Raw genomic sequence first — 22094 nt, 5'->3', positions numbered from 1 at the left:
TCTTTCCTGGAGAATTCCATGGGCAGAGGAGCCTGGAAGGCTACCATCCATGGGGTTGCAGAATCAGACACAATTGAGCAGCCAATACATTGTTGGTCCAGTGGCTAACATGCTGTACTCCCAATGCAGGGGGGTCTGAATGTGATCCCTGGTGATCCCTGGTCAGGGAAATAGATCCTGCATTTGGCTATGCTGCAAGACTCAGCATAGCCAAATAAATACAGATTTTTTTTTTAAATATGAGGAATAAATAAAGAAGGCTGGATTTTACAGTAAGACAAGTTATATTTCATTGTATAAGGCACCTGTGAAAATATTTTCAGGGTGAGTTTACTGACCTGGTTTTCTTTTGAAAAGAACTTGTATAGCTTTATCCTATCTGGTGTCTTACCATTTAAATTTTTACTTGGTAGTAAGAATCCTCAGAGCCTATTAGAAAAGTTTGTTTTCAAAAGGAAAGGAAACAGGCTCTGTCAAAACATTCTTAGTATCTTCAGTGTACCACAGTAGTCTTATTGGTGAAAATAATGTTAATCAGTGGCTTCTGTTCTCTTTTCTCTTTAAAATCTCAAAGCACTAAATAGGACAGGTACAAATATCCACCTTTTGCAAATGGAGAAATCAAGGTACAAAGCAGAAACAACATGGCCAAGGTCACAAAAAAAGTCAATGAAGTGTGTGTGTGTGTGTGTGTGTGTGGAATACACTGGGAAAATTCTGCAGCCCATTAATACCAGGATCAGAATCTTTGAGGGTTTGCATTCAAACAGCTGCTTTGGGATCTAGACTGTCTAAACTCAAAGGGTCAAAACTCAGTAGCTAAGCCTGGCTGGAAGCAGTTTGGTTCTTGTTAATAGTTATGTCACCCAAGAGACTGCTGCCTGGGCATGTGAGAATAACAGAGATCTGCTGGAAACACTGGGCCTAACCTCTTCTCATATACCATGAATTCTCAAAGTAGCATCTTTAAGTAGAAAACAAACTATGGTTACTAAAGGGGAAAGGTATGGGGATGCATAAATTAGGAGTTTGGAATTAGCAGATATACACTACTATATACAAAATAGATAACCAACAAATTCCTACTGTATAGCACAGGGAATTATATTCAGTATCTTGTCATAAAGTATAATGGTAAAGAATATGAAAAAGTAGAGTATTTGTCTAATTACATTTTTAAAGTAAAAATGAAAGGAGCTGTTCATAAAAAGTTTGAGCAGTACTCAAAAATACAATGAAGAAGGCCGCACATTACTTCAAATCGTACTACTCCAGATTAAAAAAAAATAGCTATAACACGACATTCCAGACCTCTGTGTATGCGTCTACAACATCAAAAGAAGGATGGATGGATGGTTGGTATGGATGGACAAGTGAACAAATGGATGACTGAGAGAAAGAGGAAGGAAACAGAGAAGTAAGAGATGACGAGAAGGAGGAGCAAAGAAAGAAATACAAATATATGAGAATCAAATCAGATAAGATTTGCTATTTTTAATGACATGCATGTGTGCTTAGTCACTTCAGTCAGAAGAAACACAAACTGAAGGGAATTGAAGAAAGGGTTAAACTTCAAATGCATGTTGCTTAAAACAAGAGAAAGAGCCCTGTGGCATACAGTCAAAAGATCATAAAGATCATTAAGAGATTTGACTCTTTTTTTTTATTAGCTACAAGTATAATTTTGGTATATACTGATTCCATGCTATGATGGAAATTTTCAAGGATTACTCATCTTTCTTATACTTCTTCCTTTCTCACCTTCCTCACATTCAGATTTTATATATTCTATAATGTTTGACCATATAAGGGCTTTTTTAAAAAACAAACTATAGTACATTTTGTACTACAATCATAATTCTTCTAATTCTTTATGTTTAAATCTTTATTTAAATGTATTTAATGTTGAGTGCCAATTTCATCCAAGCTGGTCCATTCCAGAGTTCTTTATCTGGAGTCACCATGTGATGATAACTCGAAGTGGAGCACTGCTAGGACAAAATTTTAAATTGTGTACCATTAGCTTAGTGGACCTGGTGCAAGTGCCCAGGAAAGAAATGGCACATGATTGAAAGGTAGAGAAAGCACTAGCTTAGTCACATCCAACTCTTCATGACCGCATAGACTGGGGCCCACCAGGCTCCTCTGTCCATGGCTTGTATGGATTCTCCAGGCAAGAATACCGAAGTTGGTAGCCATTCCCTTCTGCTGGTGATATTCCTGACCCAGGGATCAAACTTGGATCTCCTGCATTAATAGGTAGATCCTTTACCATCTAAGCCACCAGAGAAAGTGGTAAGGCATTGGCAAAACTGTCACCTGGATGATTGGGAGAGCAGACCAAGTAACTTAACGACCCTGAAGCGGCCAAAAGAAACTGTGAGAGTCCTTAGTGATTTTTTACTTTGTAACACGTTTGCTTTCAGCAATGGAGTAATTCTGGGATTGGAGAGCCAGGAATGAATTTTTTTTTGCTATCAGTCAGGAATTTTCTTGCCATCAATTCTCAAATTTTATGATCTATGGCTGCAGTCTTTTCCTGGTTTAATTGCACCATGGAAATCTTTTTTTTCTCCTGCTTTATTTTATTTAATCACTGTGCCTTTTTATGTTTCTTTTCATATTAAAAAATTTTTTTTGATTCCACAAATCCCACAACGACTTTACCTCAAATTGTCACAAACTAAATTATTTAGTCCTGTGCCTTGCATAGTAGTAACCTATATTAGATCTGTATTACATGTTAGACCGTTTGAATAGAGTGGAGAAACTTAACTAATGCAACCGATCAGCAAAATAGCCACTACATTGCAGAATGTTCTTGGGACAGAATATTATATATCTATTTTAAATGGTATCTACAGAGAATGTCTAAGGACATTAGAAAATATCTGTGAATATTTATAAGTGAAAAAAGCAAACCTAAAAATTTTATGTGAAAATACAAAAATAAGAATCCAAGAATGTCAAATGTAATCAAAATATGTTCTCTGTGTGTGTGGAAGGTAGGGGGCAGGGTCTTAATCTTAAAGTACAAATAACAGACTTCTTTCTATTTCCAATGGCTTCCCTCACAGCTCAGTTGGTAAAGAATCTGCTTGCAATGCGGGAGACCTGGGTTTGATCCCTGGATTGGGAAGATCCCCTGGGGAAGGGAAAGGCTACCCACTCCAGTATTCTGGCCTGGAGAATTCCATGGACTATATAGTCCATGGGGTTGCAAAGAGTCGGACATGACTGAGCGATTTTCACTTTCTACTTCCAAACTGCTTTTCACAGAATGTAATTAAGAAAGTGAAGAGAATACAGGACTTGGGAAGAAGTTAGTGGAATAACTGGAGCCAATTGCAGATAATTTTAAAGAAGGGAGGATCTTCAACAGGGTTTTTCCAAGATGCTAGAGTGTAAGTTTGGCAGGAAAGAAGGAGGACAAAGGCAGGTGCTGGGGCTCAGATGGAAATGACAAAAAGTCTCCCATACAGAGGACAGCAAGCTCTTTAATGTGTATTCTTGGCATCTCAGTTCATGCTCTGACTGTATCGCTTCCTGCCATATGCAATTAATCTCTTTAGCCTTTACATTCTAATCTGTTAAACGGGGACAAAACTTCTAGCTATTTGAGACTCACAATTGTGAGGTCCAAATAAGATATCATGAGGACTTCCTTGATGGTCCAGTGGTTAAGACTCCACTATAGGGGGTGTGGGTTCCATCCCTGGTCAGGGAATTAAAATCCCATATACCAAGCAGTCAAAAAAAAAAAAAAAAAGATGTCATGCATGAAAGCACGTGGAAGGTTCTAGATGTCCATAACAGAGCAACGTTCCCATTGTTATTATTTACTAGTTGAAGCAGAGGCCAATAGAAAGGCATGGGCTCTGTGAGGGTGTGGCAAGGTAGGCTAACATATTTTAGGCCATCTTCTACTTCCTGCCAATCCCTACAGGCTGCTGGAGCTTTGACCTATTACATGATCACCCTTGTTAGTCACCATCCTCTGATGAGCTGGGTCTCGCCAATGCATTTCCTTTGGACTACTTAGATTCCCAGGTGGCACAGTGGTAAAGAATCCACCTGCCAATGCCCTAGACACAAGAGACTAGGGTTTGATCCCCGGGTCAGAAAGATCCCCTGGCAACCCACTCCAGCATTCTTGCCTAGAGAATTCCAAGGACAGAGGAGCCTGACAGGCTACAGTCCATGGGGTCACAAAAAGTCAGACATGACTGAGCATGCATGTAGTCAAGTAGTTGGACTACTTGGCCATACTCCATGATGATATGGTACAGCTGCTGTAAACATTTCCCACAAGATTTTAAGCCACAGGCTTGTTTCCTTTCATGAACTTCACTACCATAACTGAATTCTATACATTCTCTACCTTCTACCTTCACTATAATTTAAAACTCTGTGTTACCCACAACTCTAACCATTGTTAAATTTATCCAGATGTGTGTGCATGTATTTTTACATGGAGACTATGTTTACAGATTTTGGAGAAGGAAATGGCAACCCACTCCAGTATTCTTGCCTGGAAAATACCATGGACTGAACAGCCTGAAAGGCTACAGTCCATGGGGTTGCAAAGAGTAGGACACAACTGACTGACTTCACTTTCTTTACTGATTTTATCATATTTTAAATTCTAAAAGGAAACCTTGAAGGCTTAGAATAAATTGCTCTCTTATCCCCCAAATATTCCCCCACATTCAGCCACTGAAAGCATCATCCTCATCAATTACATGTCAAAAATCTGCCTGTCTTTCATAAATGCAAATTAGCACTTTGTTTTCCAGAAGAACTTAACATAAGCTTCAGAATGATCACTAGACAAATAGGTTTTTCCTGCTGAAGAGGAAATTACTATTCTACATATTTAGTGGGGGGGGGGGTGGGATATTCCCGTGATGATAAGACATATCTGTTTCCAACAAATAAGAAATGAAGTGGAGTAGGGGTATGTATGGAAGAGAAGGTTCAGGAAGCCCATCTCAGAACCAGTGAGCTCTGGGTGGCATGTGTGAAGTTCTTGGGAAAATGGCAGCTGTTCCTGGGTGAAATACAAGATTTTGTCCAACCTGTTCCTGGATTCTTCTGTCATTGTGAGAAAAGCAAGTACACCCTCGACTTTGATCCAGGCTTCTCTGGATTAATAATGTTGGAGGGAGAGGCATGCAGAAGGGGATACTAAGAGTCTGAAGAAGACTGGACACTCCTGGTCTGTTGATCTCTGCAAGATACTGAAGTCCTACATCTTAGGATGGTTTTCATTAGCCAAATGCAATTCAAATTTGAGTATTTTCTTTTTCAACGTTTCCTCTAATTCTATTGCTGTTCCCCAACACAGAGAGACGGTGATCTCTTCCAAGAAGTTCACCCAACTGGTCTGATCGCTAGAGATCTAGTTTCTACTCTACGCCTTTATGTCCTCTGGGGGTACCATATTTTCTGTTGGCTTTCAGTGTTGTCAACAAATGGAAAAGTTCTGCCAAATGGTGCCTCCTCCACAAAGCTGTTTAAGCAATAGCAGTTGTAGCAGCGACACATAGGCAAAGTATTTGAGAAATAGCTCCTCATCCCTTCAAGCATTGATATTTACCACATACAACACAAAAGGGACTTTGACAGTGATCTTGGCTTCTGCTCATTGGGAAGTAGACTAAGACCAGAGCATCTTTTTTTTTTCTTTCTTTCTTTTTCAGTTTATCACAAGAGCTGAAGTTTGGAAACACACAACTATCAGTGTGAAGTTGGACTCTTAAGTTTAAGTCATGCTACATCTTTACATTCACCAGATGCCTAGCAGTTCAGCCTTTGGGCCTAAAGCAGTTGCATGCATATTTTCACTTGACACTCATTCTAAATTTCAGACTTATAAAACTTCTGAGACAGAGAAACTCTGAATGTCAATAGCCTACATTGTACAAAACTCCTTCAAAGTATGAGCCTGAAAGAACAAAAAACAAACAAAAACACAATAACCACACATGTGAGCATGCAAACACACACACACACACACACACACACACACACACACAAGATAAAAGAGGAAGAGGCACAAGGCAAAATGCAGCAACATTCCATAAGAGGTTTATATTTCTTGTATTTTTCTCTTTAATTATGAGTTAGTCCCTAAAAGGGGACATTTTTCACAATTCACTTCCAAGGCATGTAAACAACTGCCTTCTAAACCATCCTAGCAGAAATCAACATGACTGTGAAATAGATTATAAACTTGAGTAGCTGTTTCACAATAATTATTAAGCATGAAGGACTGCATCACCGATTTGAGAAGTATGGAAAACACTTTCTAAATTATATAGATTTGAGCTTAGGTGATCATTTTCCCACTGATAATTAAATCCCCATATAGCTTGGTACCAATTCATGAACAAGGGTTTGGAAAGTCACTTTTTAGCAATGTAAGACAGATCTACTGTAGCACTAAAAATGAGTACCACTCAGTAGACAGAAATATTTCTGGAGATCAGAGGCAGAGAGCAAAACACCCCGTATATCATAACACATTAGAGGTTGATGCATGCTTGTTATGGGATTAGCGTGGGCACAACCCAACTGTCAACAGACCACTTCTTCCAGTACTATCAGAGAACTGGTGATACTGAGGGTCCTCGTTTCTTAGAAAAGATGTCCTTCCTTTGAATAGCTAGCCTATCACGGGCTGCTAGGGCCCCTCACCCCTCTTTGTGAGTAGCTCCATCCATTTCACCAGTTTCAATTCCAACAACCAACTTCAAATTCTTTAGCTTAATGTTATTAAGACTGCATGTAAAACTCTGTCTTACGTTAACAATCATGTAAGAAACTGAAAAAACAGAGTCCTTGAGCAGGCTGATTTGAATAGCAGGATCTGACAATATGAGAAGTAACACACTTGATACTCTTGACATTCTCAGGCTTTAGGTTGAGAAATAGAGTGCAGGTCCACTGAAGAAACAAGGCACAAATATACTAGATATTTGCATGAATAATTGTTTGCATTTGGGAACAGTAGTTGTTGAAATAGGTAATGTCCAAATGGCCAAAGTACTTCCTACCATTACAGAGGAAACAAATTTCTGAACTACATTCTTTGTCATGTAGTAGGAGATCAGATGTCAGAGCTCTGGTCAATAATTCCAGAAATGGATGGAAGCATCTCAGATGCTTTTTACAGATTCAAAAGAAGAAAAACGACATATAAGCAAAGACATGGAAGTGATGATGGTGGAGAACAAATTTTTAGTTTAGGGAGGACTTTTTAGCTCTAAAATCTTTATTATTATTTATCATCAAGTAACACTTCACTGGATACAACCAGTTTTCAGTGGACTGAAAACTGAAATCTTTGTTTCATAAATTCATTAGTGCTTTAATTGTCTCAGGATGAGAATTAAAGAGTAAGTATATCAAACATATACACATATGCATATGTATACAATATTTTAAAGTGTACTGATATTTCTTATTTCCTCCAGCAGAGGTCAGAAAATAGCAAGACAGGAACATGAAAATCTATGTACCAAAAGAATATTTTAGAGTGATTTTCTCTACATAAGATTATTGAAGGAGTTTTGTAATTGTTTTTCCTCTACCCAAGTTTTCTTCTTATATTTTTACAATAAACCCGCTTTCCTTTTGTAATAATTAGAAAGCAATAACATTCATTTGAATTTCATGAAGACCAATGTTGGCATATGTATTCTGTATCAAATCAGAGATAGTGCTTAATTATTTTCTTAGCTTCATGTGGATTATATGAAATAGCTAAAGAAAGAAGCATATTTGGTCATCACTCTGAAAAATTCAAGTATAACATCCTTGCCACAGTTGATGACTGTGAGCAATCTCTTTCAAACAAGGAACACAGTGTCGGCGGAAAGATTTCCAGAAAAACAAAGTGTCCTGAACATAGCCCCTGATTGCCAAGAAACCCTGCCCTCACAAAGACAGAAAAATGAATTTAATTTCTAGTCATCATCTCCTTTGTCCAGAGAAATTTAAAAGAGATCCTAGTGTTCTGGGAATTCAGTCTCTGCAAGTCTTAAATGTTAGGACATGAAGACAGAAGAAATCGGTCAAGATGATCTACATATAAAAGCCGGGAACACAATGAACGATGTTTACAAAGAGTTGCTGATGAATGTTCAATAAATCACGCTATTACCATGCTTCATTTTCATTTCTAATTCATGTGTCTCTTTTCCCACTAGACACATATGGAAGCAAGGTGAAAAGGCTCATAAAACAAAATTTGAAGGTCAAACAAAACATTTCTTATAAATGTTACCCACATTATACCAAATCAGATAAATTTTTATTTTCTGTTTCATTAAACAGTTCACAACATATAGTCTATTATTTGTCCTTCTTAATATTATCACCCACAAATAATAAACACATCGACACTATTATGTGATTCAAAACTAACTGTTGATAGTTTCTTCTGTCTCCTAAGGGTACAATTTTTTCCAGTGAGGAACTTGTCTCTATATTGCTCAAATCCTTTAAGGAGGTAAGTGAGGAAGAGAGAGGAAAGATTGAAATTAAAAATCTCTGTCAGAGAACATCAGTGATATTTTGGACCAAGACAGAGATGCTGGGAAAACAAACATCAGGGAGTTGTGAGAAGAGTCTAAAGGGAGAAACATGGTGGGAGACTGGAATTCACAGAAAAATGTGGCCAGTGAGAAATCACCAAGGGCACCCTGTTTGAAGAGCTTCCTAGAATAACAATGTCCAATATTCAGTTTTAAGTTTCTGTGATTGAACCCCTCACCCCCATTGTTCAAAACTTCAGTCCAGTCTACTGTACACAAATGCTCGGGGTAGTCCAAAGAAAGTCAAGACAAAGAGGTGAATTCGAACCCAGGTTGACATAGAGCAAACGAAAGAAGAGAGTCACAGGCCACGAATGTGAATGAGCATATGTGTCATGGAAGCAAGAACCGTGGACCACAAATGATCGTGAGAATGCGAGACACAGTAAACTCACAGAAATTTGAGGGAGATCAATGGAGCTTTCCCACAGAAGATGAAATTTGGGACTTGACCTATGTTTATGTAAATCTCCAAAAGAAAGTGAGTTTAGCCTATATATAGGACATAATAACCAAATTTCAAAATAATTACATTAGACATATTGCAAATACTCTATCACATGATGTCTAAGATAGCATTTGTAAAACTGTTCACAAGTTTTTGTATCACATGAAAGAGCCCTAATTATTTTAATAGAGGTATTTAATTAATCACAAATGTTTTTTCTCTATTGGTTTTGTTCATCTTGTTACCAAATGGTTAATACTACTTCATCAATAACCTTCCCAAATAGATTTAGAATTAGCCTTTGATAACTGTAAAGAAAATTCTTAGAATGGTTGAAATATAGTTATAAAATACATATGCATCATTCAAGGATAAAGGAGGTTGTCTGAGGGGAGGATCTGGAATTTGTACTAATATATGGAAATACTGACAGAATAATCTCCAAATCCTTCAAAGGTTGTTCCAGGCTTACCTTTGTATGGTGAATCAGACGCTCTACTTCATTCACCTTGTAGGTTTCTAATCCTAGCTCCTTGGATAATCTTAAGATATGATTCTGAGTTGGCCCAACATAAGATCCTCCAAGGTCCACATATTTAACTTTTTGGTTCTGTTTTCCCATGGAAAGAAATAAAAATAAATATTTGTGAAAATGTTATTCTTAAGATAAAAAAGACAGCCCTAAAAAAAGCAGATTGGCATTTCACAGGTTCTAGATACACCTTGAGGAGTACCTATAGAAAACTGGACTCTGTTCTTTATCTACCTCATTCATGCAACTAAACGGTTATTGAATCATTCCTAATTTTAAAACAAAACTGATCGGACTTGAAATAAGCAAGAGATATCTGAACCCCATCATTCTCACTATGTACCACAACGTGCTCTGGGTTTTACTGGCTTAGATTTGTAAACTATGAATTATTAATAAATTTCTCTTTACTTAGCATTTCTGGCTAATTTTGAGGTACCTAATGCTAGAGGAAAAGCAAGAAAGGAAAGGACCACTTTTTTTATTGAAGTATAGTTGATTCACAATGTTTCAGGTGTGTAGCAAAAAGATTCAGTTTTTTTTTTTCTAATTTTATTTTATTTTTAAACTTTACATAATTGTATTAGTTTTGCCAAATATCAGAATGAATCTGCCACAGGTATACATGTGTTCCCCATCCTGAACCCTCCTCCCTCCTCCCTCCCCATACCATCCCTCTGGGTCGTCCCAGTGCACTAGCCCCAAGCATCCAGTATCGTGCATCGAACCTGGACTGGCAACTCGTTTCTTACATGATATTTTACATGTTTCAATGCCATTCTCCCAAATCTTCCCACCCTCTCCCTCTCCCACAGAGTCCATAAGACTGTTCTATACATCAGTGTCTCTTTTGCTGTCTCGTACACCGGGTTATTGTTACCATCTTTCTAAATTCCATATATATGCATTAGTATACTGTATTTATGTTTTTCCTTCTGGCTTACTTCACTCTGTATAATAGGCTCCAGTTTCATCCACCTCATTAGAACTGATTCAAATGTATTCTTTTTAATGGCTGAGTAATACTCCATTGTGTATATGTACCACTGCTTTCTTATCCATTCATCTGCTGATGGACATCTAGGTTGCTTCCATGTACTGGCTATTATAAACAGTGCTGCGATGAACATTGGGGTACACGTGTCTCTTTCCCTTCTGGTTTCCTCAGTGTGTATGCCCAGCAGTGGGATTGCTGGATCATAAGGCAGTTCTATTTCCAGTTTTTTAAGGAATCTCCACACTGTTCTCCATAGTGGCTGTACTAGTTTGCATTCCCACCAACAGTGTAAGAGGGTTCCCTTTTCTCCACACCCTCTCCAGCATGGGACCTAATTAACCTTAAAAGCTTCTGCACATCAAAGGAAACTATTAGCAAGGTGAAAAGACAGCCTTCAGAATGGGAGAAAATAATAGCAAATGAAGCAACCGACAAACAACTAATCTCAAAAATATACAAGCAACTCCTACAGCTCAACTCCAGAAAAATAAACGACCCAATCAAAAAACGGGCCAAAGAACTAAAGAGACATTTCTCCAAAGAAGACATACAGATGGCTAACAAACACATGAAAAGATGCTCAACATCACTCATTATCAGAGAAATGCAAATCAAAACCACTATGAGGTACCATTTCACACCAGTCAAAAGATTCAGTTTTATGTGTGTGTGTATATATATATTCTTTTTCAGATTCTTTTCCATTATAGGTTACTAGAAAATTTTGATATACTTCCCTGTGCTATACAGTAGGCCTTTGTTTGTCTATTTTATATATAGTAGTGTGTATCTGTGTGGAGAAGGCAACGGCACCCCACTCCAGTACTCTTGCCTGGAAAATCCCATGGATGGAGGAGCCTGGTAGGCTGCAGTCCATGGGGCCGCTAAGGGTCAGACACGACTAAGCGACTTCACTTTCACTTTTCACTTTCATGCATTGGAGAAGGAAATGGCAACCCACTCCAGTGTCTTGCCTGGAGAATCCCAGGGATGGGGGAGCCTGATGGGCTGCCGTCTCTGGGGTCACACAGAGTTGGACACGACTGAAGCGACTTAGCAGCAGCAGCAGTGTGTATCTGTTAATCTCAAACTCCTAATTTTAATCCCAAACTTCCTTCCCCTCTATTCACTTTGGTAACCATAAATTTGTTTTCTATGTGAGCCAGTTTCTGTTTTGTAAGTTCATCTGTATCATTTTTAAAGCATCTACATATAAATGATATCATATGATAATTGTCTTTGTGTGACTTTCTTCACCTAGTATGATAAACTCTAAGTCCATCCAGGAAATGACCATTTCTTTTGTGGTTCGTTAATCCAGACACTTGAAAGATAGCATTAGAGTCCTAATTTAAACCTTTGAAATTGCTCTTATGTTCAGTAGAAAGGTTTTCATATGGTTTTGAATTAGCTCCATTTGCAATGACTAAGGACCAACCTTTGAACAAGAATGACTAGAAAAACTTCCTATGTTTGAACACATCCAAACATAACTGGATTCCTAATAGTCAGGGACACCAGAGCAGGTCCTCCTTTTCTGCTTTTGTTTGTTTATTGTATGGTGGTATGGTTTAGTCACTAAGTTGCATCCAATTCCTGAAATCCCATGGACTGTAGCCCTCCAGGCTCCTCTGTCCATGGGATTCTCCAGGCAAGAATACTGGAGTGGGTTGCCATTTCCTTCTCCAGGGGACCTTCCCGACCCAGGGATGGAACTTGGGTCTCTTGCATTGGCAGGCGGATTCTTTACCTACTGAGTCACTATTGCTCCCCCACTTAAAAAAAAAGGGGGAGTATATATTTCACAAGGGCAGGGAATCTTTGTTTTACTCACTAATGTATTTCAAACATCTAATTATTGGTGCAATCATTTATGGGGAAAGTGCCAAGTGTTATGAGGTAAGAAGAGAAAAGGGACAGAAGAAAGACATGGAAAGAAAGCAAATTGAGAGGACGTGGAGTGTTTTGAAGTAATTTTCACTCTCTTCTCAAGAGTCAAGTGAAGTTCAAGACTTTCAGAAAGAAAAAAGGAAACTCAGTTTCAGGGTCACAATTTTCCATCCAATTCTTATTGTCTTACCCTAAGGGTGTAAGTCCTGCCTCCCACGCGGTCCCGGGCTTCCAGAACAATCACATTCAAGCCAGAGTCATGTAGAAGTTTGGCTGCTGCCATACCTGGTAGAAAATACAAGAAAAAATCAGAACCAAACACTCAAACTCCAGATAAGCTCCCCATGCTAACAGCCAATGATTAAAGTCCATGTTGGCTCATACACATAGCATATCATCACGTTCAACTTAACCAACTTACAGGTGTCTAGGGTTTCTCACTAGAGACCCAGATTCCAAGTCTGCAAAACCAACTGCTATTTCTTGAAAGAATAAAAAAAGGTTTCATTTTTAGTAAAAGTCTCAAACCCTAAAAAACTTCTTTGGTCACTTTATCAAAATGTTTATCTTTAAAGACTAAATTACATGATTATGTGCCTGACAACATGAAAGAAAACACAAAGCCCCACAAAAAAGAAGTGTATAAGCCCCAGCAAACCCAGGACCAAATGGAGCAATTGGTAATATGAAAATCCAATAAATTTAGGTGAAAGAGAGAAGGGGGGAGTCACTCTTCAAAGCATGTGAAAGGACCTAAAATTCACTATTAAAACTGAACTTTTGGAAGTTGATGTAAAGTTACAAAACCAAAGACATAAAATGCAACTCATTTAATTGTCCTCATTCCCCGTAGGATCCATCACTGAAGAATAAAATGACTCCTTTCATTTATTCATCTATTAATGTAGTCAAAAATACTTATGCCTACTACAATTCCAACATCATGAATTCAACATAACAAAACAGCTTACTGAGATACATTTACATACAATAAACTTTAACCAATGAGTTCAGTGAGTTTTGATAAGGGATAAAGCTTAGTGTAAAGTTCAAATATGTAATTTTTGGTATAAATACACCCTGAATGTAGTTTTTGATCTCACAAATCTTAAAATTCTACATCTTTAACTTACAGAGTTTAGTAAGAGTTTTTCAGACAATATAACATAGGTGTTCTTACCACAATGAATTGAATTTACTCAGTTCCAAATACCTTACTCATTTGCTTTATGAAATCAAACAAAATCAAGGAAATGCCAAGATTCTGTGCCTTACAGAGAAATAAAACAATTTCTACCTTGTCTTTTAAAAATAATAGTTCTGGAACTTTTAGATCCCACTAGTGCGAAAAAGCAGAGAAGGCAATGGCACCCCACTCCAGTACTCTTGCCTGGAAAATCCCATGGATGGAGGAGCCTGGTAGGCTGCAGTCCATGGGGTTGCTAAGAGTCGGACATGACTGAGCGACTTCACTTTCACTTTTCACTTTCATGCATTGGAGGAGGAAATGGCAACCCACTCCAGTTTTCTTGCCTGGAGAATCCCAGGGATGGGGGAGCCTGGTAGGCTGCCGTCTATGGGGTTTCACAGAGTCGGACATGACTGAAGTGACTTAGCAGCAGTAGCAGTGTGAAAAAGGGCTTCCCCGGTGGCTCAGTGGTAAAGAATCCATCTGCCAGTGCAGGAGACACAAGTTCAATCCCTGGGTCGGGAAGATCCCCTGGAAGAGGAAATGGCAACCCACTCCAGTATTCTTGACTGGAAAATTCCATGGATAGAGGAGCCTGGCGGGCTACAGTCCATGGGGTCGCAAAGAGTCAGACATGACTAAACAACTGAGCACAAGCACGAGTGTGGAAAAAAAAAAAATCCCTACAAAAATAGCTCATATTCCTATAGTGCGCACAATATTTCAGATGCTATTCTGAGTGTTTTAATGTATCAATTCAATGAATTTTCACAGCAATCCAATTTTTAAAAAAGTACTATTGATATTCCCATTTTATGGCTGAGGAAACTGAAGCACAAAGAGGTGTCCAAGATCACATAATGAGCCAGCAGCAAAGCCAGGCAGTTTCACTCCAGTGTCTGCTTCTCTAAGCACTATGAGCACTGGTTTCCATGGGGCCTTAGAGCCATCCTTTTCATAGATTGCATCTCTCAATTTTTGCTTCAGGGAGAAATTACATTTCAAAAGTGTTTTTCACTTTGTTTGGGTCACCATGTTTTGAAAGCACACTTGTATCTTGCAGTTTGATAAGAATCCGTGGAACACAAGATATGAGTCTACCATGGAAACCATAATGAAAACATGAGGCTCCATTCACCCTCTGTGAGCTGTCCTAAAAGAAGAAAACCATTTTTTTTAAAGAGGCTGATGTGACATTTCATTATTTGAGTTAATCCACCTTCTGATAACTGTCCTTGGGGCCAAGGCCAGAACATCCAGCAGGTGGTGGGGTGATGGTGCCAAAGTCCACCCCTACACACACACACAGTGTGCACAAGCATTGCACAACCCTAATTTAGAAATACAAGGCTTGGATTTTTAACTACAGTTTCCCAATTTTACCTCCATAAGAAAAAAAAAAAAAAGAAAACCTTTCTATTGAGTCAAAATTACCCACGATTCAATGCCATCTCTCTTATCAAGCATCAGTTCAACAAATGAAAGATGAAATAACATGCAGCCATAGTAACAGCAGTTATCAAGGAATTCAGATAGACTTGCTAAGCATGTTGAGGCTTAAAAAGGGGCTCAGAATGAAACACAACATCACTCAAATACACTAGTATTTTATATTCCACAAAAGATACTACTAAGTAAGTACCTGATGCTATACTGGAACATTTACTAGAACAATCCGGGGTCTTATCAAATCATTGACTAGAGTTCTCTAGGTTCGTGTGCCTTAAAAAGGCATAAATAGAAATTACAAAAGTATCTTTAAATAGAGCAATACAAAAATATATTGTGGGAAATACCTCACAATTTGTCTCACTCATGCTCATGCGGGGTGATATTCAAAATGCTTGTTGGACATCAACTGACAAAGACTGATTTGAAAAATAACTGACCCAAATAACAATGGCTTAAGAAAGTCCCTGCAGTTTGTTTCTGTTCAGTCGCTAAATTGTGTCTGACTCTTTGCAACCCCATGGACTGCAGCATACCAAGCTTCCTTGTCCTTCACTATCCCCTGGAGTTTGCTCAAACTCATGTCCATTGAGTTGGTGATGCCATCCAACCATCTCATCCTCTGCATTTTAGGAAGAGGGAGTTTTATCGTACCAAAGAAATTGAGGAGTTGGAGTCTGGTCCGGAGGTTATTAAGATTGTCAAGATGTAGAAACAACAAGGTCTTACTGTACAGCACAGAGAACTATCTTAAATATCCTCTGATAAACCACAATGGAAAAAACAGTTAAAAAAGAATGTATGTATGTGTATATATATAGATATATATAACAGAATCACTATGCTATACAGCAGAAATTAACCCAAACATTGTAAACCAGTTATATGCTTCAATAAAAAATTTTTTTAATAAAGAAAATTTAAAAAGATTGTTTACATGTAGCTCTCAAGGGAGGGGCTTCCCCAGTGGCTCAGTGGTAAAGAATTCGCCTGCTAATATAGGAGACAAGGAGATGTGGGTTCAATTCCTGGCTTGGGAAGATCCCCTGGAGGAGGAAATGGCAACCCACTCCAGTATTCTCGCCTGGAAAATCCCATGGACAGAGGAGCCTGGTGGGCTACAGTCCAGTCCATGGTGTTCAGTGTTACACAACTGAGCAACTGAGCTCTCAAGGGATTCCTCTCTGATGACTGGCAAAAGGATTAATGGTTGAATTAATCAAAAGATAAGCAAACAACTAAGGACCCAGAGCCCCCGGGCTGACAACAGGGTTGTTTCCCAAGGGTTCATGTTTATGTCAGTAATTTGGAACTTTTGACACATTTTGCCATAAAACAAAAATAGGAGAGATGGTGTATTCTCTTGGAAGTCTGAGAATTTTAAAATGTAATACTATTGTGAAAAATAATATAAAGTAGAAACACTAAACAATGTAATCAGTGCTGTTGAAACCCTTAGGCAATCATTTCCTGATACAATGCAGTAACAGCTAAAAAAAGGAAAAAGAAAATATCCATGATAATAACAAACGCCACCATAAAGCACTGAGCGTTACTTTGCTCTGTGTGAAGAAGTAGCATTTCACATAAAAAAAAACCTTTTGATTTTCACCACAGTACTGACAGGTATTATTATCCTCATTTTAAAAAGAAAACAAAAATGGAGGTTAAGAGACATTCACTGACTTGCCATAGACTATACAATTAGTAAATGGTGAGGGTTCAGCCCCAAACTGGACTTCTTAGCCACCGCCCTTGGACCAAAAAGCAAAAGTTAAAAATGCAGTAACTCTATACACAGATTGATGCAATGTCTTTAAAACATTCTGCTGTCCATCTAAACAGAAGAATCTTAAAATATTGGTTTTTCTTTTAAACAGAGATTTAATTTTTGCCATCAGTTTGAAAGTGAAAGTAAAGTCTCTCAGTTGTGTCTGACTCTTTGTGACCCCATGGACTGCACGCAGCCTGCCAGGCTCCTCCATCCATGGGATTTTCCAGGCAAGAATACTGGAGTGGGTTGCCATTTCCTTCTCCAGGGATCGAACCCGGGTCTCCCACATTGTGGCAGACTCTTCAGGCAACCAGTTTAGAAACAAGTACATAATCGCTGCCTACTTTTAAAAAGCTAATAAAAACTTGAGTTTAATATGCAAGATCAATGAATATTTCACAAACAAATGATTATTTGGCACTTTCAGAAGTAGCCCCTAGGTGTCCTAGACAGGTCCCTGATAAGATCATCTCACTTGTTAGTTCTAAATGGTGCGGGATCTATGGTATTTTGCCTCAGGGAGTCTTCTTTGGATGAATAAGCATAGTACGGCATAGCTGACTAAATGGTGGATGAAAGCCTAATGCCATGAAATGATCAAAATATTTCATCTCCCTTTCCACGTAGCTCACTTGGAAAATGTTTCCTCAAAGTGATGACTATCTCAATTATTTGGATATTTCAATCTGTATTAGATGCCCAAATTATTTTAAATACCTAGAAATCAGTGGTTTGCAGCATTATTAACATTCTATGCTTCCTGTTTTGTGCCACGGAAAAGGACTTAAGAGTTAGAGACTGTAGAAGACTGAAAAGTACACAGTGCAAGTAACAAAAGGGCCTCTTCTAAGAGTCTTAAGAACAGTGAAGGAGTTGGGATTTGGAAGGAAGATAAAAATCAAAATTGCCCTCTGCCTCACTCTTCGCTTTGTCAGTCTGTCTTATGTCCTTCCTATCAAAAGCTGATATTTAACAGAATTTTTCGGCATTATGAAATGCAAGGCTAATTGTTCTGAAAATATTATCAAATATCAGTACTTCCATGTTACAAAGGACTTTTTCTCAGTTTAAAGTTACCAAAAAAGTATCATGTTGACCAAAACTGAGAAAAAAAAATTCATGGTACCTCAAAGCATCTCTAAACTTATAACCCTAGTAAACCTTATAAGCACGCTCTTAGGAAGGAAAAAAGCCAAAAACATGCAAATAGCCCTCATCACCTCTGTCGCTTCGGACAAAGCAATGGTTTTATGAGAAAATTCTAGAAACAACCAACTGACCTTCTAATCAAAGAACTGGAATTCTTTGATGTCTCTACAAAGAATGCCTTTTCAGTTATTTAACACATACACACACACAAAAGAGGCTGGGGTAAGAAGAAAAAATATCACCAATGTGAGACTAAATCAATTAAAGGAAAGTGGCATTTATAGGTACAATTCAAACGTTAATTGCTGAACTCTTCAACACAGAGTAGAGGGGCAGGTGGACACAGGTTCAATCCTTGGTTAGGGAACTAAGATCACACATGCCCTGCAGCACTGCCAAAAAAAGAAAAGAAGAATGAAAGTTGTGATCAATGTGTTCTCAGGAAAGAGGAGTCAGTCTGGACTTAAAGAGGAGGAACTGTTTGGTCAAAGTATTTCTTAACGAGTAGTTTATTGGTTTAGTTCCCAAAAGACGGGAATATTTTGAGCACTGACTACATGCCAGTTTCAATTCCAAATGTTTTACATATAAGAATTTATTTATTCTCCTAACAACTCTATGAAGTTGGCAGATGTAAAAAGCAAAGCACAGAGAGGTCAAGTAATGTACCCAAGGTCACACAGCTGGCGACCAGCGAGCCAGTATTCAAATCTAGGCAATGTAACTCCAGAAAACAAACATGGAAAGCAGTTTTCCTCACACTAAATGATGAAACACTGAAAGCCTTCTGCAGAACATCACGAACCACATAAATACCAGGGCCACTGCTAGCACATTCCATGCCTTTGTGTAAATTATAGGAAGAAAGAAGAAATTACACTCGTGGCAGGTAAGTTTCAAAAAAGCATCCTTTCTTCAGGTGAATACAGCTCACATTGATGCTTGGCTAGCAGTGTGTGAGCTGGATTGCATCCCCCCTCTTTCACTGCATCAGTCTGAATAGCTCATGCTGTGGCCTCAAAACTCAGAGAACTTATTTCCTGAATGATAAGAATTTAATTACCTAGTCTTTGTGTCCTCAATGTGAGTACACAGTTGGCACTTGCCTGGATTCATTTAATAGCCTTCAGCAAAGATGATATTTAATTACTTAGTCAAGAAATAAACAACTGGCTGCAGTGGTGTCTATATAATCATATTTAACATAGTATAAGAAAACTAAAATATTGATGCACATTGAAACTGATTTCTTCTTGTCACACCAGAAATGGTAAAGGGACTTTAACAAAGAAAAAGAGCTGGAAAGAAAGCCAGCCCATCAATTATAATAACTACCTTACATTGCTACAACACTATAGTTTCCAATACTCACACACATTCAGTTCTTAACAATAAGCCTTGAGGTTCGTGTTGTTTATCTTATTTTTCAGATTAGAAAATGGAGGCTCAAAGACATTCTCAAGGGCTTGCTCACTATGATACAATTAGCGACGGCAGAGCTCGGTCTATAGTCTAGCTCTGTTTCTGTGTCTTGGGTGTTTTTCATTAGTCACGTGACATCCTATAACATACAAAGGCCAAAGTTGTTTAAAACAATTTCTCAAACTGTTCTGAGTTTTTTTTTTTAATTTTTGAATATCTTGTTTTTTTCTTTTCTTTTCTTTTTTAACTTTACAATATTGTATTGGTTTTGCCATACATCATATTTCTTTATTGACTTTCTTGGAAAGGATATATTGATAAAAAATCACCTTAAGCATATCAGTGTGCAAAACCCCAGGACCATGTCATTCACAGGCAGACGTGAAGACAGTAGGACACCTCCACTAAACTACTGATTAGGAGATGCTTTGGCCAAACAGTTCCTCCTTCTTAAGTCTAGACTGACTCCTCTTTCCTGAGAACACACTGATCACAACTTTCTTTCTTTTTTTTAAAGCAGTGCCACATGGCACTTGGGGGATCTTAGATCCCTGACTGGGGATTGAACCCGTGCCCCTGGATTGGGACTGCCAAGTCTTTACCACTGGACCACCAGGGAAGTCCCACAACTTTCTTGAAAACTGAAATAACACATGCTATAAACCAAACATACCAGTGTGCACCATCCTTTTGATCACAGAGAAACTAAGTCTAGAATAAGATTATTGACATCTTGCTCCCAAACACGAAAAATGTAAGACTCCAAGCCTTCTTGGAAGCCCTTTGCTCTGTTTTCTCTTAGACAGTCAAAATATACAACCCCCAAAACAAATGGCAATAGCTGCTAAAATACAGGAGACCTTTACTGAAGCCTTAGGCTGTAGGATGATTTATGCTCTTGAAAAGGAGAGGAAAAAAAAAATCAAACTTTCATGAGTTGCCATAGAAACCTTTCTCCAGATGTGCTGCTTCTGAAATACTACAATAAGACTGCCTTCCAAGGCCTTTCAGAATATGTCTGCTGCTAAGTCAGTTCAGTCGTGTCCGACTCTGTGCAACCCCATAGACGGCAGCCCACCAGGCTCCCCCGTCCCTGGGATTCTCCAGGCAAGAACACTGGAGTGGGTTGCCATTTCCTTATCCAATGCGTGAAAGTGAAGTCGCTCAGTCGTGTCCGACTCTTAGCGACCCCATGGACTGCAGCCTACCAGGCTCCTCCATCCATGGGATTTTCCAGGCAAGAGTACTGGAGTGGGGTGCCATTGCCTTCTCCAAGAATACGTCTAAAACCATACAAATCATTTTATCATGCTTTATATGTAAATTATTGCATTTTCTTAAAATGTCAGCCATCATCATGAGTCTTGTTTCATAGGCAAGCTCTTGTCCTTCTTTGTTGTCTGAAAGGAGTGGGGTTATCTTTTGTGTTTTACAATCGTGGTGGACAAAATTTGTTCTTGTCTTACCTCAGTATGATCTCCCAAGAAAAAAGGAGGCAAACCCAGAAATTCCAGCTTGGTCTTTCCCAAATATGAGTGTTATAGTCTTCATTTTTAAAATTGGCACAGAAAACTACAATCATTTAATTCACCTGCCTTGAATCCTTTTGGAAATTCAATGGAATATATATAAATAAATAAACATACTCCTTTAGCAATACTGTTTTTGAAGTATCAAAAATAATCATATGATACCACCATAATTTCCCTGACTATCATTTAAGGGTAAAATAACTCATTGCCATGATAGCAGCCCTCCTATGGATTACCAACATGATTAAAAAAAATTTTTTTTACCAACATGGTTTTTAGAATCATGAACATTCTTAAGGTAGAACATAAAATTGCAGAGATATCATTCCCACTTCGGCTCACCCACTCTCTACACCCTAGTCTCTGAAAGAGCTGGGTGTTACAAATGCCCAGAAAAGGGTCAGAAGTCTGCTGTAGAATACTTTGAACACTTCTCATTTAAACAGCTCCATTCACCAAAACTGAGATGATCAACTTGGAATTCCAGAACAGAATAAAATGTGGGTATTGTTAAGGAAAGGAAATCTGGATGAGATTAACAAGTAACTGGAAGAAATGAAGTTACAAGGCAGTCACTTGGGAGCCTAGTTTGGAGCCTGGCCCAGGAGTTTTACTTTGCCCCAGAAACACTCTTGTGAGCCAGAGACCAAGGCAGTCAGAGGTGTGCAAGGACTAGAGTGAAGGGAAAACAGCCTCATTCAAGGACAAGGCATTCTGTAGAAAAGCATGAGTCCTCACCTGTCTGGCCCTCACTTTCCCCATCTATAAAATGAAGTGGTTAGATCAACCCCCTTTCCATTCTGTGATTAGTCTACATAAGACAAGACAACAATTTTAAGTAATCCAAGATTTCATGATATAGGTGGTGTCTTTACAACACTAAAGCATTATCCCAAAGCCTGCCCTGTGGAGAATGAAATTTGAGTGACCTCCAGAGGTGTTAATAAAACACATGTGATTTTTGTGCTCTGCTGGAACCAGGAAATGCAGATTCAAACAAAGCTGGTTGAGGATAGGCATGCTAAGGTAATTAGAGGTAAAAGGTTCTGATGCTGTCATTTCCTCTTCAATGCATCACAAAATAAGAAGGATTGATGGATCAAGAGCAGGAC

General features: G+C 38.5%; 1 protein-coding gene across 1 annotated transcript in view; it reads right to left on the bottom strand.

The window, feature by feature from the left end:
• Positions 1 to 22094, bottom strand: part of MAOB (monoamine oxidase B) — a 120910-nt gene that overhangs the window by 61935 nt on the left and 36881 nt on the right. The window contains exons 2-3 of the mRNA XM_005891518.2: positions 12658 to 12752; positions 9521 to 9658 (exon numbers count right to left, since the gene is read on the bottom strand). Coding sequence (XP_005891580.1) covers positions 9521 to 9658; positions 12658 to 12752 — 233 coding nt within the window. The remainder of the gene's footprint in view (positions 1 to 9520; positions 9659 to 12657; positions 12753 to 22094) is intronic.

The sequence above is a fragment of the Bos mutus genome, chromosome X, assembly GCF_027580195.1.
Source record: "Bos mutus isolate GX-2022 chromosome X, NWIPB_WYAK_1.1, whole genome shotgun sequence".
In the NCBI taxonomy this organism is placed as follows: domain Eukaryota; kingdom Metazoa; phylum Chordata; class Mammalia; order Artiodactyla; family Bovidae; genus Bos; species Bos mutus.
Note: the sequence above shows the minus strand (reverse complement) of the source record. Positions and strands in the feature narration are given on the sequence as shown.